Below are 16,038 nucleotides of genomic sequence, written 5' to 3'. Positions count from 1 at the left end.
AAGACCATGAGCTGATTGATGGACCTGCTGATTGGACCTCGGCAAACCATTGTTCTTGCTGTGCCAGCGGAGTCCCCAAATGAAGCATTACACAGCACCTGTTGATAAGACGGAAACTTCCATGTAAAACTAGACCAGAGCAGTGGCTCTTTGCTGGCTTATTGAGCGGGTTCCGAGTGGACATATAACAAGCTATGGGCTCCTCATATTCATGAGCGGTACGTAAGAAGAATTGGATAAAAAATTTCAACATTTAATATGGTGTTAGGGTACTAAACGGTAAAACTTTCGACGTGTCAAATTTTGATCGGTGGTGGTCCGAGCACTGAGACCCCCACCAATCGCTTAAACGATGCGGCAAAAGCTCTTGGATGAGCGCTGTGCCGCTTTGTTTCTGATCGGCTTTCTTTGGAAACAAAGTGCTGCTTCTGCTTTGTTTCGGTGCTTAGACCCCCACCGATCAAAACTTCTGACATGTCACGACATTTCAAAAGTCTTTTTTTAAATGTTTAGTTACCCTTTAAACATTACATCGTTTTTGTTTTAATTTAAAGGGGTTGTCCGATGAAAGGAAAAGCTACTTTATTTAGCATTTGTAAAATTTAAAAAAAACGGGCTCCAGGGGCAAACAGCTCCGTGTGTGTGTGTGTGTGTGTGTGTGTGTGTGTTTTTTTGTTTTGTTTGTTTGTTTGTTTGTTTGTTTGTTTGTTTGTTTGTTTTCTTGCTTAGCTGATGAGTTGAGCCAGGCAGGCAGTCTCTTCATCCATCCACGTCACAGAGAGGAGGGGGAGCTCCTTGCCCCAGAGCCTGTGATGACTCATTACAGCTACAACGGCATCCCCTAACTTCTGGGTCCACGGGGACTGAAAACCTGCAATCCGTGCAGGTTTGAAAACTAAAGTATATTAGCAAGTTTTTTTTGTTTATTATTTAGCATTTGGAAAAAAAACAAACAGATTTTCCTTTCATTGGGGAAACCCCTTTAAGTTCTCATTCACATCTGCATTTCGGGTTCCGCTGTTCTGCTCCACCAAAACAATGAGAATCCATTTCAGGACTGAAACCAACGGCGCCCAATGGAACCCATTTAACTTTATTGGGTTCCGTTGGTCCTTCGCCATGGTTTCCGTCGTTTTGACAGACATAATAACGCAACGCAGCATGCTACGCTATTTGGTGGAAGCCTCTAACGGAGCCTACGAAGCAGATGTAAACATCCTCTGTGTTTTACCCCGACAGTGTACTTGGTGTGCATGAGGTTTTCCGGTACTCATACAGACAGGTGATGGATGTTTCTAGAAGTGGCAATTTCAGGTCCCTGTCACATTACAGCACATAAACTCTGCAAGAAACACCGGATGCTGTGCATTGGCTGGATAATCTTCCCTTCTGACATATCACATTTCCTCTTAAACTGTGTGGCCTTAGGCAAGTACCTTGTCTGCTTATATATCATGGGGCACTGAGGAATGAAAGGATTTAGTTTTGCCCATAAATGATCATTATTTACGAAAATGCTCCAAATTTCTAAACCGACCCTTCATCCAGAAACTTCTAATACCAGTCGTGGTATTTAATAGATTCTATACCATTTATATAAATAAACTGTCCTCTTGAAAAGCTGATTTATTTTTATCAGAAATTAGTGTACACAAAAAACAAAATGAGAGTTCCTTATTGTATTCATGTCTCATAGATTCCTATGTTACGGCTTTGTTTTATGGATTAAGTGTATTTACAGCCTTCAAAACTCCGTCCTAAAGCTCTGCTCTGTATAATGGCATTTACATTGGAAATGCAATCGGTTTTAATCCCGGTTTATCTGCTCTTTAAAGAGCTTTTGGATAAAAGTAATTTTAGGGGACTGCACATCCGTTTGTGTGTAATTCTTCAATGACAGGCGGCTTGCAAGATGTGAGTAAAAGTAGAAGGAAAATTGTCCTTCATTTTGTTGGACTTATCCATTAAAGCAGTGTAATACTGAGATGGCTTGAGCAGATCTTCATGAAATCACTTCTAAGTGTTACTCTCGCATATAAATGAACAGAGTAATTTAATGTGTTTTATTATTCAGATTCATATTCATTGTATATTCTGGCCATAGACCTAACAATTCTTGTCTATGGTTGTCCATGTACGGACAGTCCAGAATTGTAAATACACCATTACAGTTATGTTTTGTGCCAATTTAACATTCATAATTAAAGCTGAACTACAGACGGCATCATAAATATTCTATAGAGGTCAGAGTCTCCCACTGCCACTTCTTTCCTGACTGTCTTTTCCTCATGCTTTACACTGCAACTCCACTTGTTCACATTAAAGAGAACCTTTCACCTCCCCATACATGTGCATCATGTAATGGAGGGCTGCACAAACCCTGCGGCACTTAAAAAAAAAACTAAAAAAAAATTCTACCTCCCACCGTTATTTAGATATCGGTTCCGTTATATTTGGCGCCCGATATTTAAATAACCCCCTGAACAGTCAACGGGGCGTGTACTGGCAAGGGGGCGTGTTACTATGGCTGTGACACTATCCAATCAGATATGGACAGTGCCACAGTATGAGAGTGTGCGATTGCAGTTTTCATCCGAACAGGAAAGGGGGCATGTCATTGCTACGGACAGAGCTGTGGAGAGCTCTCATCTCCAGCTCTTGTGAGAGATCAGTCTTGTATTGTCTGCCGAACTGGCAAGGGGGCGTGTCACTGCTACGGACAGTGTAAGAGCTGGGGAGAGCTTACTGTCCGTAGCAGAGACACGCCTCCTTGCCTGTTCGGATGAAGGGACTGCAATCGCACACTCTCTCTCCTGCTGTGGCACTGTCCATATCTGATTGGACAGTGTCACAGCCATAGTAACACGCCCCCTTGACTATTCATGGGGTTATTTAAATGTCTGGCGCCAAATATAATGGCACCAATATCTAAATAACGGAGGGAGGTAGAATTTTTTTTAAAGTGCCCCAGGATTTGTGCAGCTCTGCCCATTACATGCTGCACTTAGCTTCACATGTATGGGGAGGTGAAAGGTTCTCGTTAAACACTATGTATAAGCACAAGTATATTGTTACACCACCCAGATACTCTGATACAATTGTATCCCACTGGTGTACTGGTAATCCTTACTGTATCGGGTAGTTGCCGCGGGTTTATTAGGCAATAAGGGAAGATCCTGGAATTGCTCTTCAACAATGAAAATATTTAAACCGGTCATATAAACCTTCCCAATGATTTAGAGGATTTCATTTGTGTTTTACTTTTGTCACCATTGAAGTAACTATGAATGTTTTTATGCATATGTGGCCAACTTATCTGGCAATATATACTTTAGCATAGTTAGTTGTTCAACCCAAACTCGGTCAAGTGACCAGAATTTGTGATCTGATCTGCTTCTCGGTCCATGAAAGGAAAGAACCCTTTGACATGCTTTGAAAAAAAATCTGGTGTAAAAATGTAAATCTTTACCATGCCCTGTCTGACACACTTTATTTTTTCTTTTTTTTAATGGAAATGTTGTATTCTTCACCCTTGACATGAATGAGAAATGAATGAAAACCAAACAAAATAGTTTGCAGTTTTTGGTGCGTTTGTGAGTCGTTACTGTAGAGTCAGTTCTTAAACCTGCTTGTGGGTGCCATAAGGAAGGAGGGCATTATACCTACTTATCCTGGGCATTTATTGTTCTCCATAGGTGACTTTTATTTTCCCCCTAAAATCTGTTTTTAAATGGTAACTGTGTATCCTTTTTTAAGGTCATCAGAATTGTTGACATGAATTTTGCAGACTAGAGTGCAAGCATGGTGGTTGTCCCTATACTTGTGTGTTTACACCCGGCATCTGACCTACTGTGAGATGTCCTGCCAGCCGTCTGTCACCTTTCGCTGCTGAAGGAGAAAGGAATAGTACTTTTCCTGCTAGTAAGCGAGGCACATGCTTCATTAATGTACAACCAAAATAAAATTCCACAATCCGTATTTAAGGCTGTGCTTTTTATAGTGCAGGCGGCTGCATTTCAAGAGGCGGAAGTGAGGAGAGCCCAGACTGGCTGTTGGAATGCACAAGTTCGTTCAGGTTTCACTGTGTGACAGGTTTTGGTATTCCCTCCACTCAAGAGACAGACTGGCTGGTTATTTATTACCAATGCTCATGTTTCTTGGACACACACGACTTTTTATTATGGCCTGAAAGTCAGTGGAAACGTAAATATAGATATTCAAAAATATTATGCTCCCTGTACATTTAGGAAAAGGCTGGCATTCGGTCATTCCCTGCAGAAAGGCCGTCATTTGATTGTTTGTTTTTTTTTAGCTTACACACAAATATGGGGGGCATATTTCCGTTGTATTCTACTGACCGGATGCTTGCTTATACTGATTTATTCAATGCATCTTTAGTTATTTTGTAAGGAATTATTTTCATGTTGCAAGTTCTAAAATGCTCGGAAATCCTTTCTGAAAGTAAAAAGCAAGGTTATGGCCTTGTATAGCTTCTTCTAGAGAAGAGATAAAGAGAAGGGAAAATACCTAGGAAAAAAAAGTTTTTGTGAAATTTTTACGAATTTTTTTTCATCCGTTTTTTTGTGGGCTGGTATGTTGGTTGCTCGATGCTTGTTGACAACCACAGATGGATCTTCGCTACTCTTTCTATAGACCCTGGATGGTGTTTAAATCTGCATACCTCTGCAGTTACATTTCCCCTCATTTTCTCTACTGTTTTGCTGGAATCCTGTTCATGAAGTGTAGTTAACTATTTATCTTGAAACAATTCACTAACTTATGTTGTGACATAATTAAAAAGTCGAACAATTGCCTTTGTTGTATGGGAATTCTCCTCTGCCCTGTGTCAACAAAGCTAAGCAGACGTGATTGGCATCACAGCAAAGTAATTAAAATAAGCTTGTGCCAGCAAATGTCTAGCCAAGGTATCACGGGATTCTCCATAACAATCCCAGGTGCTTTAGATATTTATACAATTAGCGTAACTTTAACATCATCTGTTGAACAGTTATAGGATTGACCGTGCATACAGCCGTTCTGTTCATATACCTGTAATAACTGTGCAATTTGGAGTTAAAGGAGTTGTCTTAAAATAACATCCACTGTTTAAAATCAGTTGATCGCTGAACGTCAGGATTTTAAAATCCTCTGATTGGCTGATATCTCGGGAAGTAGTAGTATTTATTTTTTAAGCAACGCTTCACTTTTGGTAGTTGAGGGGACATCCATATGCTCTAATAGAGTATATGGATCGTTTAATGAGGAAAATCACCATCATACTGTACTACTTTTAAGTCTCCGACAATGAATTTGGATTTCAAAATCTTTACAGCTCTGTTACAGAATTTCAACTGAAATGAAAGCTTTTACTTTAAAGTGTTAAGAGATTTGTGTTGGAAATCTTCAGTGAGAAATCTCTTGGGAAATTGGATGAAATCTGTAAACTTGCGATCTGCTGACTTGTCTCTGTGATTGGTCAGATGTATTATGATGGATTTCTCTGTTGACTTGCTATGTTTGTCAGCCGACATTGAAGATTTCCCTAGTAACATACAGTGATCAGCCAAAGCTTTAAAGCCGCACTGCAAATTTTTTCAGGCATGGTTTGAAGGACGTGAGAGTTCAAGGTGTTGATTAGGCCTCCAAATTTGCCAGATCTCTATCTGATCGAGCATCTGTAGGATGGGCTGGAAAAACAAATGTGATCCCTTGAGGCTCATCTCACAACTTACAACACTTGATGGATTTTCTGCTAGCGTTTTCATGCTAGATACCACAGGACACCTTCAGAGGTCTTGTGGAGTCCATGCCTTAATGGGTCAGGGCTGTTTTGGCAGCATGAGGGTAACCCACACAATACTAGACATGCAGTTATAATGTTATGGCTGATCGGTTGTATACGCTGAGCTTGGCGAAATGTAGAGGTGAGCAGCTGTCAGAAGCCGTAATGCCATGGAAGTATATTACATACGTGGTAACTGATAGATAAGCATTGTGTATTCACGGTTTTAGTGTAACAAGGATATCACGCTCTTTTATGTAGCCCGTCTGCCTTTCGGTCCATGGCGTCCTTCAACTGAGAGGAATCTTCAAATGGGATTGCGTTTTTTTTAGTAACCCTGGCTACTGGGATATCTACTTTTGGGATCTCATCCCAAGGTTTAGTGTCTTCTGGATCAAAGAGAAGTCTGTTTTTAAAATCTCTTGAAATGAAGAGCCTTTTTTCTGAATCTTCCCATTCAGTTGTCACCATTCTTTTGAGATTTTCGTTTACCGGAAAAACCTTTTTTTTATTTTCCGTTAGACCTCCAAATATCTCATCCTGGATGGTATGTGGTTGGTCGTCTTCGGGAATATCCATGGTTTCCCGTATTGCCTGAATTAAGGTATCAGACATCTCGGAAGAGAAGAATTTTTTTTTCTCTTGAGTGGAAGAAGTTGAAGGCAAGAGTTCCTTCTCCTTCTTCTTCTAACTCACCCTCCGATAGGTAATAACACTCCTGCTCCGAGTCAGACCCCTGAGAGGGAGGACAATATTTTTGATCCACTTCCATCCGTTGTCTTTTTGCCCGGGAGTGTGAGGGAGTTTCTTGAGGAGGGGCGAGGGAGGCTACTGACTGACTCACTTCTTCACGAATCTTAGCCCTAAGTTCAGACATAAACGTTGGTTGTTCCTCTTTTAGTATTTTTGCAATACAATCCTGACACAATTGTTTCCTATGTGACTCTGGCAATTTTTTTTCACAAGTCGCACATTTTTTAACCTTCTTTTTATCAGTTTGTCTCGGAGAGGAATCTTTATCCTAGAGAAAACAGAAGGTAGGTAAAGTATGGTGTGCATACATAAGGAGTTATAACCCTTAACCCAAGGGTGAGACTCGCGTGACCCTGGGACATATCTGGAGTTCCGTCAGGACGAGGAAGTTCCATACCGCGACAGGTAACAGGCAATGCAATATGCAATCCACAAAATCAATCCAAGTTAGAGGTATCAGCTCTGACTACATGTGCGTGTCCCTTTAACCCCTTCCCGACATGCGCCGTACATGTACGGCGCTGTCGGGAGGTGCTTCCCGTAAAGCGCCGTACATGTACGGCGCAGTGATTGTGCGGGCTCAGAAGCAGAGCCGGCACCATCACCGCGGGGTGACAGCTGTATTATACAGCTGGCACCCTCCTGTAACTGCCAGGACCGGAGCTATTCTCCGATCCGGCAGATTAACCCCTCAGATGCTGCGCTCAATAGAGCGCAGCATCTGATAGGTTTTCACCCGATCGGCAACCCAGTGATGCAATCGCTGGGTTGCTGTGGCAATCGGACACCAGAAAATGGCGTCCGAGTCTGCCTTGTACGGGAGCCCATGAGGACCCGCCTTCGGCGTGTCCTTATAGGCTTGCTGTCAGTGAATAACTGACAGCGCTAATACACTGTACTACGTATGTAGTGCAGTGTATTAGAGTAGCAATCGGGGCATCAGGCCCTCATGTCCCCTAGTGGGACAAGTCAGAAAAGTAAAAAAAAGTAAATAAAAATGTGGTAAAACAATAAAAACACACACATTTCAAATAAAAATAAAGCTAAACTGACTTTTTTCCCATAGTAAGTCTTTTATTATGGGAAAAACCGTAAAAATTAAAAAAACTATACATATTTGGTATCGCCGCGTCCGTAACGACCCAAACTACAAAACTATTATGTAATTTATCCCGCACGGTGAACGCCGTAAAAAAAAAAAACATGAAAAACAACGCCAGAATCTTTGTTTTTAGGTCACATCTCCTTCCAAAAAATGCTATAAAAAGTGATCAAAAAGTCACATTTACTCCAAAATAGTACTAATGAAAACTACAATCCGTCCCGCAAAAAATAATCCCTGACACCGTTTAGTGCACGCAAAAATAAAAAAGTTATGGGTCTTAGAATATGGCGACACAGAAAACAAATGATTTTATAAAAAGTGATTTTATTGTGCAAAAGCCGCAATACATAAAAAAACGATATAGATTTGGTATCGCCGTAATCGTATCGACCCGCAGAATAAAGCTAACATGTAATTTAGGGCGCACTGTAGATGCCGATAAAAAACGATTCCAGAATTGCTTGTTTTTGGTAATTTCCTTTACCAAAAAATGAAATAAAAAGTGATCAAAAAGTCGTGTGTGTTCTAAAATGGTACCAATAAAATCTACAGCCCGTCTCGCAAAAACAAGCCCACACACCGCTCAATCAACTGAAAAACAAAAAAGTTACGGCACTAGTAATGCGGTGATGAAAAAACATCTCAATGCGCAGGCCTGAGGGGAACATTCCTTCAGTTTCAGGGCCATAGTATTTAGGAACTAGGAAAGGGAAGGGACATTGCACATCCGCTGGAAGCGAGGGTGCCCGTATTATACCAGCGCAAAACTTTCCCAGTAATATTTCCCAAACTACGAAGGAGAAAAAGTCCCCAAAAGGTGCAGAGCGTTACAAAAGGGGGATAAGAAAGAAAACCATTTATCAGTGTGACACCGGCCTGTGCATAACGGATCGCTTCACAGCGTAACACACACCTATGGATAATTGTATTATTTACCCATTATTATACCCTCTTATTATGCCCTGATGTACTCCGCACAGATTACATATGCCACCACATTATAAACTGAAATACCAGCAAAACCCCAAACAGAACTGTTACCAAGCAAAATCCATGCTCAAAATGGTGGTCTATTCCTTCTTAGCCCTACAGTGTGCCCAAACAGCAATTTATGGCCACAAGTAAGGCATTACCATACCCGGGAGAACACGCTTAACTATTTATGGGGTAAGATTCTCTAGGGGCACAACATCTTGTGCGGTGAATGGGCAGATCAGTGGAAAAATTGCAATTTTCACTTTGCACCATCCACTGCGTATTCATTTCTGAAAAACACCTGTGATGTCTAAATTCTCACTACACCCCTTGATAAATGCCTTTAGGGGTGTAGTTTCTAAAACGGGGTCACTTTTGTTTGGTACATCAGGGGTTTTGCAAATGCAACATTGGGTCCGCAAACCATTCCAGCAAAATCTACGCTCCAAAAGATAAGTACCGCTCCTTTTCTTCTGAATGCTCCCATATACGTAAACAGCTGATTATAACCACATATGGGGTGTTACCGTACTCGGGAGAAATTACTTTACAAATGTTGGGGTGCTTTTTCTTCTCTATTCCTTGTAAAAATGAAAAATGTTGATCTAAAACTACATCTTGTTGGGAAAAAAAAATATTTTTCATTTTCATAGCTTAATTCTAATTAATTCAGCAAAAAACCTTTGGGATCAAAATTTTCACTATACCCCTAGATGATTCCTCAGGGGGTGCAGTTTCCCAAATGGAGTCACTTTTGGGGTGTTTCCACTGTACTAGTACTACAGGGGCTCAGCAAATGTGACATGGCGCCCAGACACTATCCAAAATCCAAATGGTGCTAGTTCCATTCTGAGCCCTACCGTGTGTCCAAACAGCCGTTTATGACCACATGTGGGGTATTGTTTTACTCGGGAGAAGTTGCTTTACTAATTTTATGGTGCTTTTTCTCCTTCAGTCCTTGTGGAAATGAAAAAAAAATACCTAAACCTACATTTTATTTGAAAAAATGTAGATTTTCATTTTCACAGCCTAATTCCAAAAATTTCTGCAAAAAACCTGTGGGGTCAAAATGCTCACTATACCCCTAGATAATTTCCTCAAGGGGTATAGTTTACAAAATGGGGTCACTTGTTGGGGGTTTCCACTGTTTTGTCACCTTAGGGGCTTTGCAAATGTGACATGGCCTCCGCAAACCATTCCTGCTAAATTTGAGCTCCAAGAGCCAAATGGCGCTCTTTCCCTTCTAAGCCCTGCCGTGTGTCCAAACAACCGTTTATTACCACATGTGGGGTATTGTTTTACTCGGGAGAAATTTCTTTACAAATTTTATGGTGCTTTTTCTCCTTTAGTCCTTGTGGAAATGAAAAAAAATTAGCTAAACCTACATTTTATTTGAAAAAAATTTAGATTTTCATTTTCATGGCCTAGTTCCAAAAATGTTTGCAAAAAAACTGGCCGGTCAAAATGCTTGCTACACCCCTAGATAAATTCCTCGAGGGGTATAGTTTCCAAAATGGGGTCACTTGTTTGGGGTTTCCACTGTTTTGTCCCCTAGGGGGCTTTGCAAATGCGACATGGCCTCCGCAAACCATTCCTGCTAAATTTGAGCTCCAAGAGCCAAATGGCGCTCTTTCCATTCTAAGCCCTGCTGTGTGTCCAAATAACCGTTTATTACCACATGTGGGGTATTGTTTTACTCGGGAGAAATTGCTCTACAAATGTTGTGGTGCTTTTTCTGCTTTAGTTCTTTTGGAAATGAAAATAAATTAGCTAAACCTACATTTTATTTGAAAAAATGTAGATTTTCATTTTCATGGCCTAGTTCCAAAAAATTTTGCAAAAAAACTGGACTGTCAAAATGCTTGCTACACCCCTAGATAAATTCCTCGAGGGGTGTAGTTTCCCAAATGGGGTCACTTTTGGGGGGTTTCCACTGTTTTAGTTCCACAAGACCTGTTCAAAGCTGACATGGTGCCTAAAATATATTCTAATAAAAAGGAGACCCAAAATCCACCAGGTGCTCCTTTGCTTCTGAGGCCGGTGCTTCAGTCCAGTAGCACACTAGAGCCACATGTGGGATATTTCCTAAAACTGCAGAACCTGGGCAATAAATATTGAGTTGCATTTCTTGGGTAAAACATTCTGTGGTACAAAAAAAATGGATTCAAAATGAATTTCTGGAAAAAAATAATGAACTTTGTAAATTTCACCTCTATATTGCCTTAATTCCTGTGCAATGTCTAAAGGGTTAAGAAACTTTCTAAATGCTGTTTTGAATACTTTGAGGGGTGCAGTTTTTAAAATGGGGTGACTTATTGGGGGTTTCTAATATCTAAGGACCTCAAAGCCACTTCACAACTGAACTGGCCCCTGTAAAAATAGCATTTTGAAATTTTCATGAAAATGTGAGAAATTGCTGCTAAAGTTCTAAGCCTTGTAACGTCCTAGAAAAATAAAATGATGTTCAAAAAACGATGCCAATCTAAAGTAGAAATATGGGGGATGTTAGTTAGCAACATTTTTGTGTGGTATAACTGCCTGTCTTACAAGCAGATACATTTAAATTGAGAAAAATGCAAATTTTTGCAATTTTTCGCTAAATTTTGGTGTTTTTCACAATTAAATACTGAATGTATCGGGCAAATTTTGCCAGTAACATAAAGTCCAATGTGTCACGAGAAAACAATCTCAGAATCACTTGGATAGGTAAAAGCATTCCAGAGTTATTACCATATAAAGTGAAACATGTCAGATTTGAAAAATGAGGCTCTGTCAGGAAGGTCAAAAGCGGCCAAAGAGGGAAGGGGTTAAATGCGGGCATTTTGAATTTCCCGCCTTCCAAGATGGCCGCGGACCAGAAGTAGCCCGACATTTCCGCTCGGCTATTCATTGAGGTGCAGCCGCTCATAGCCGGCGACTGAGGCTTGCTATGCGGCGCAGCGAGGATCCCTGCCGGTGCGTCCAAACCTATGGAGCTGCCGGTCCCCGCCTGGTCACGTGGCCAGGCCAAAGCCTGCTTGGGAATTCCGAACCCCACACACTACCGGAACCCTGCCTAGGATTCCTCTGTTTCACACTGTTTCTTTGGTAGATAGAAAGCAGACAGATGGAAGTCAATTGCAGCTGTCTGTTTGAGCCCATGCACTTTATACATTTGACATTCCAGTGTTCATCTTGCAGCATCCACATCATGGGTTGCGGTTTTCGTTAACCCTTTATGTCCACTCAGATAACTATTACGCTCACACGCCTATATGTAATTTATATCACATACCTTTACATAGGTGTACTGGATTGTATACATCTGTTGGATGTCATTGGATGTTCTTCTGTTTTTTCACAAATTTACTGTGGCTCTATCAGACACAGCTGTGTATGAGACTATATACAATTCTCTTTTGCTGCTCCAATAATATGTATACTACTTATATACTCTCGTAACATTCATACCTGGTTTCTGACCGATTTGATGTCTTTTTATTGAGTGACTCATTCCCTGTTCCACTTTTACTGTTTCATGTTTTTTATTCTAATAAAATTTTGTACATTGTTCTATAAACTTCATGTGCTTTAGTCGATCATATTTTCTTGGATTTATCTTTCCTCTGGTAGGTGCACGGACCCCCCGATCTTGCCCCCTGCCCGAGTTTTTTTTCCCCCTGCAGTAACACAGGAGCGACGTGTCTCTGCTCCTGACCCTGTAGCGACAGGAAGAACACTGGCAAGTGGGTGGTGGGAGGGGCCTTTTAACCTCTCTGTCTTCCTGTCCCTACAGAGGTCAATAGGGCAACCTCCTGTGGTGCGGTCATGAGGGATGTACTGGAAAACTGGTTGCAATGCCTAAACGTTTCACAGGATATTTTTGTTCAACCCCTTGAATTAAACCTGAAAGTCTACACTTCAATTGCATCTCCGTTGTTTCATTTCAAATCCAATGTGGTGGCAAGCGGAGCCCAAATCATGAAGATTGTGTCACTGTCCAAATAATTCTGGACCTAACTATATATGGAGTGGATTCAAGCTTGCTGCCTGAGCAATTGGGCAGCTGGATGTCGGGTACCAGCAGTCATATAGGCAGTAGTCATTCCAGGTGGTCATGTCAATGGTCACATGATCGCTGGAATGCCAGTGGTAGGAGGCTGCTGCTGCTGGGTCTAACTAGGCTCAGCACTGCCCTAACAGTGGCACTGGAAAAGTTTTAGTGTCAAAAAAATCCAATTAAATAATAGTCCCCCAAATTTATTTTCTGAGCTTTTGAGGGATAGGCCATAATGATAATAAAAAATTAAAGTAAAAAAACAACCTGAATATGCCATTGATGTGAATAGCCCTTTAATTAAAATGTATTTCAAAGATAATGGGATAATAGTGCTAAACATAAATCAGGACAAGCTCTTAACCTAGAATGTCCATTAAATGTGAAGACTATTATTAATGGAGAGAATTATGTTAAACACTAATTTCCTGGAATTGTCAGAGGTGAAAACAAATGTAACGTTGTCAAATTGTAGTAAATTAAAGGTCGCCTTGTTCTCAGCCAGTAACCTCTACAGTAGGCAAACAATAAGAAAGCCGTCCCTCTTTTTCATATGATGTACTCTCCCATCGTCCTCTGCATATTACACAGCTGGTGCTGGATGAGATTAAACCGGTCCCAGTGGGGTTCTTGTTACTCTCTGACCTAGTTTTTTTTTTTTTTTTTTTCCCTCTTTATTATGGTAACCGCATTAAATTATGTATTTTTTTTTTTTCTTCTCATTCTTAACTTTGCATCAAGTAGTGATTGGAAATGTGTCTTCATTTTTAGAAGAAAAAAAAAAGGCTGTTTCAACATTGACTTGCTATTTATAAATTGACTCTTACATTGCTTGAATTTATTTAGAAAAAATACAAAGTGTATAGGTGTGTTTTTTTTTAAAAAAAAGAGAGAATTTGATTCCTAAATGGAGATGGACAATGGCATGACTTCTACCAAACTGTGTTTGCCGTTTTTATTCTGTCTCCATTTCAATAATCTAGCTTTGAGCTGAACATTCGTAGCAGCCAGTCTCCGATTAAGGCTCTCTTCACATTAGCAGGTTTTGGTTTCCGCTCAAAAATACCTAAACCCGACAGACCCCATTATAAGTCAATGTACTCTGTCAGAATTCTTTGGGATCACTTTGTTCACGTTCGCATCATGGCTCCTGTTCATAGATCTGTTTTCAGAGGCTTACCAAGATGTTCAAGCAAAAGTTTACTTTTACACATCATCACTTAGACATGTGAGGAGGTGTCACTGGTGGGAGTCTGTGCCACAGCAGCCTCAATATGTACAGGCCACTGTTTGGTAAAGGAAAACACAGTCATGGGTGGCAACTCAGGAACTCTACTCTAGTTCAGATCCAGCTTTGGCACTGTCGTTCTCTATGCAATACGGAACACAACGTTGTTGCCTGCAAAAATGCTGGGGAATAACCAAACACGATGAAGCTGCTTATTCAGTGCCCTTGATGTACTTTAGGTATACCTGCAGTTTTCCAAAGTTCTGAATAAGTGGCTTTTGCCTTTGTCACGGGACCCATTAAACGTTTCTAAAGGTTAGAAGATGTTTGCTTTGTCGAGGAATGCATTGTATTTCTACAAGTGTCTACAATCACTTTCTTTTCTCTTCTAGGCAAAGTGGCAATACTAAAGGAAGATCTGCAAAAATACAACAACAGAGAAACCTGGTTTCAAGTTCAGCATGTAGATGCTAATTCAGAAGTGCAGGTTAGAATACTATAATAACTTAAACAGATGTTATAAAGTAAATATATTAAGTGCACCCGTGGTGGAAAGGCACAAATGTTGACTTTTTTTTGTTTAAATAAATTGCAGAGGGGAAACTCACCAGGTAATGCCCATGTGCCGCCTTAGGTATATGGACACTTGTAAAATGCAATTGTCTTGTAAGCAGCGGTTAATATGTCCTATTTCACTTACATCACCCTTAGGCACCCGAGTAATATGACTATGGAGGAGAAACATTACATTTACTCTCCACAGTGTACTTAAATAACCAGATCACATATTGTGTTATGCCAAAATGTAATTTCAGTCTTTGAGAAAGCCATGTTCTTTTTTTGTAATGTTCTGTGTATATAAATAGTAGGACATCCAAACAGAAGCATTAAGTTACAATAGACCATAATCGTGTGGTGATTTGGTTAGTGTAAATGCACGAGATGAGAAAGCTTTGATTCTACAGATGTCTTGACCATATACCAAGGTGCAAGATTTACTTTCTAAATTTATACTTAAATATAGTGTATTACATTGGTGGGTGGTGGTCTTTAAGCCAGCTGTTGCTCATTTTAGCGACTGTTCAGTGAAGAATGTTTTATAACTGTCGGCAAAAACAAATTTATAAGGTAGCATGACCCATATCTTGCAGAATTCAGCAAATGGTTTCTCAACACTAGAAGTCCATGGGATTTTTATGTAAAACATTTTTATAGAAAGATTTGGTTTATGAAAGTAAGAGGTTTGGTTTGGATTACCCCCTTTTTATATTGAGATTGCTCCTCCCAGAATCTGATTGAAGACCCCTCTTTGCTGATCAGCTGATTGCAACATAATTTTAATGTGTACCTGTCTTGTGTTTTTTTTTTTTTCCAATATAAAATGATCCCAATTTCTGTGCGGATTAACTTCATAATATATTTTTCCAGAGGTTGGCGTTGAGTTTTTCTAACGCAGAGCTCCAAATTCCTTGCTCCTCTTTCACAGCCACAAAGTTACGGGTGAAATTTTGGGCATCCTGCGCTCACCACTCTTGGGTATTTTAGAAATGCGGATCTTGCAGGACGGTGATTTGGATGCCATAAATATTTGAGATAAAGCCTTTAACACGTTAAACCTCCATGACGTTACTGTACGTCATGAGTTTGCTTACATTAAGCCACCAAGGCAGACCGTTCCCTCCTGGTGATCGTGCTGGCACAGTTTCTGTGATCATCGCGGAACTCCGGCATTGACTGACAGCTGGGCTCCCTCTGTCACCCATTGACAGTCTGCGAATGCGATTGTGGGCCGCCGATGGGTTGCAACGGCAGCCAGGGGCTAAACAAAGGCCCCCAGACCTGCTATTACTGTATGCCTAGTCACATGCCAGAGTCCCCATCCTAATAGATTGCCTGACCGTTTTACACTGACTGTTAGTAATGCTTTGGTATACTAAAGTATTCTACAAACAATCAAGCAATCGCTTTGTGGGATAAATTGAAAAAAACAAACAATGAAAAACAGTGAAAGTCTTTTTTTTTTTTTTAAATGGGTTTCCTTTTTTTTTTGTGTTAAAAAAATACAATTCATATATATGGTTTTGCTGTGATTGTAATGACCTGAACAATAAAATGTACATGTTATTTAAACTGCATGGTTAAAGCCATTCAAAAAAACG

The 16,038-nt window shown here is 40.4% G+C and overlaps 1 protein-coding gene across 2 annotated transcripts in view; it reads left to right on the top strand.

Moving 5' to 3' along the window:
* Positions 1-16,038, top strand: part of RASA3 (RAS p21 protein activator 3) — a 214,536-nt gene that overhangs the window by 119,518 nt on the left and 78,980 nt on the right. For both annotated transcript variants that reach the window (XM_075852643.1, XM_075852644.1), the window contains one exon: positions 14,272-14,366. In XM_075852643.1, the coding sequence (XP_075708758.1) occupies positions 14,272-14,366 (95 nt within the window). The remainder of the gene's footprint in view (positions 1-14,271; positions 14,367-16,038) is intronic.

This window comes from Rhinoderma darwinii, chromosome 2 (assembly GCF_050947455.1).
Source record: "Rhinoderma darwinii isolate aRhiDar2 chromosome 2, aRhiDar2.hap1, whole genome shotgun sequence".
Taxonomy (NCBI): domain Eukaryota; kingdom Metazoa; phylum Chordata; class Amphibia; order Anura; family Rhinodermatidae; genus Rhinoderma; species Rhinoderma darwinii.
Note: the sequence above shows the minus strand (reverse complement) of the source record. Positions and strands in the feature narration are given on the sequence as shown.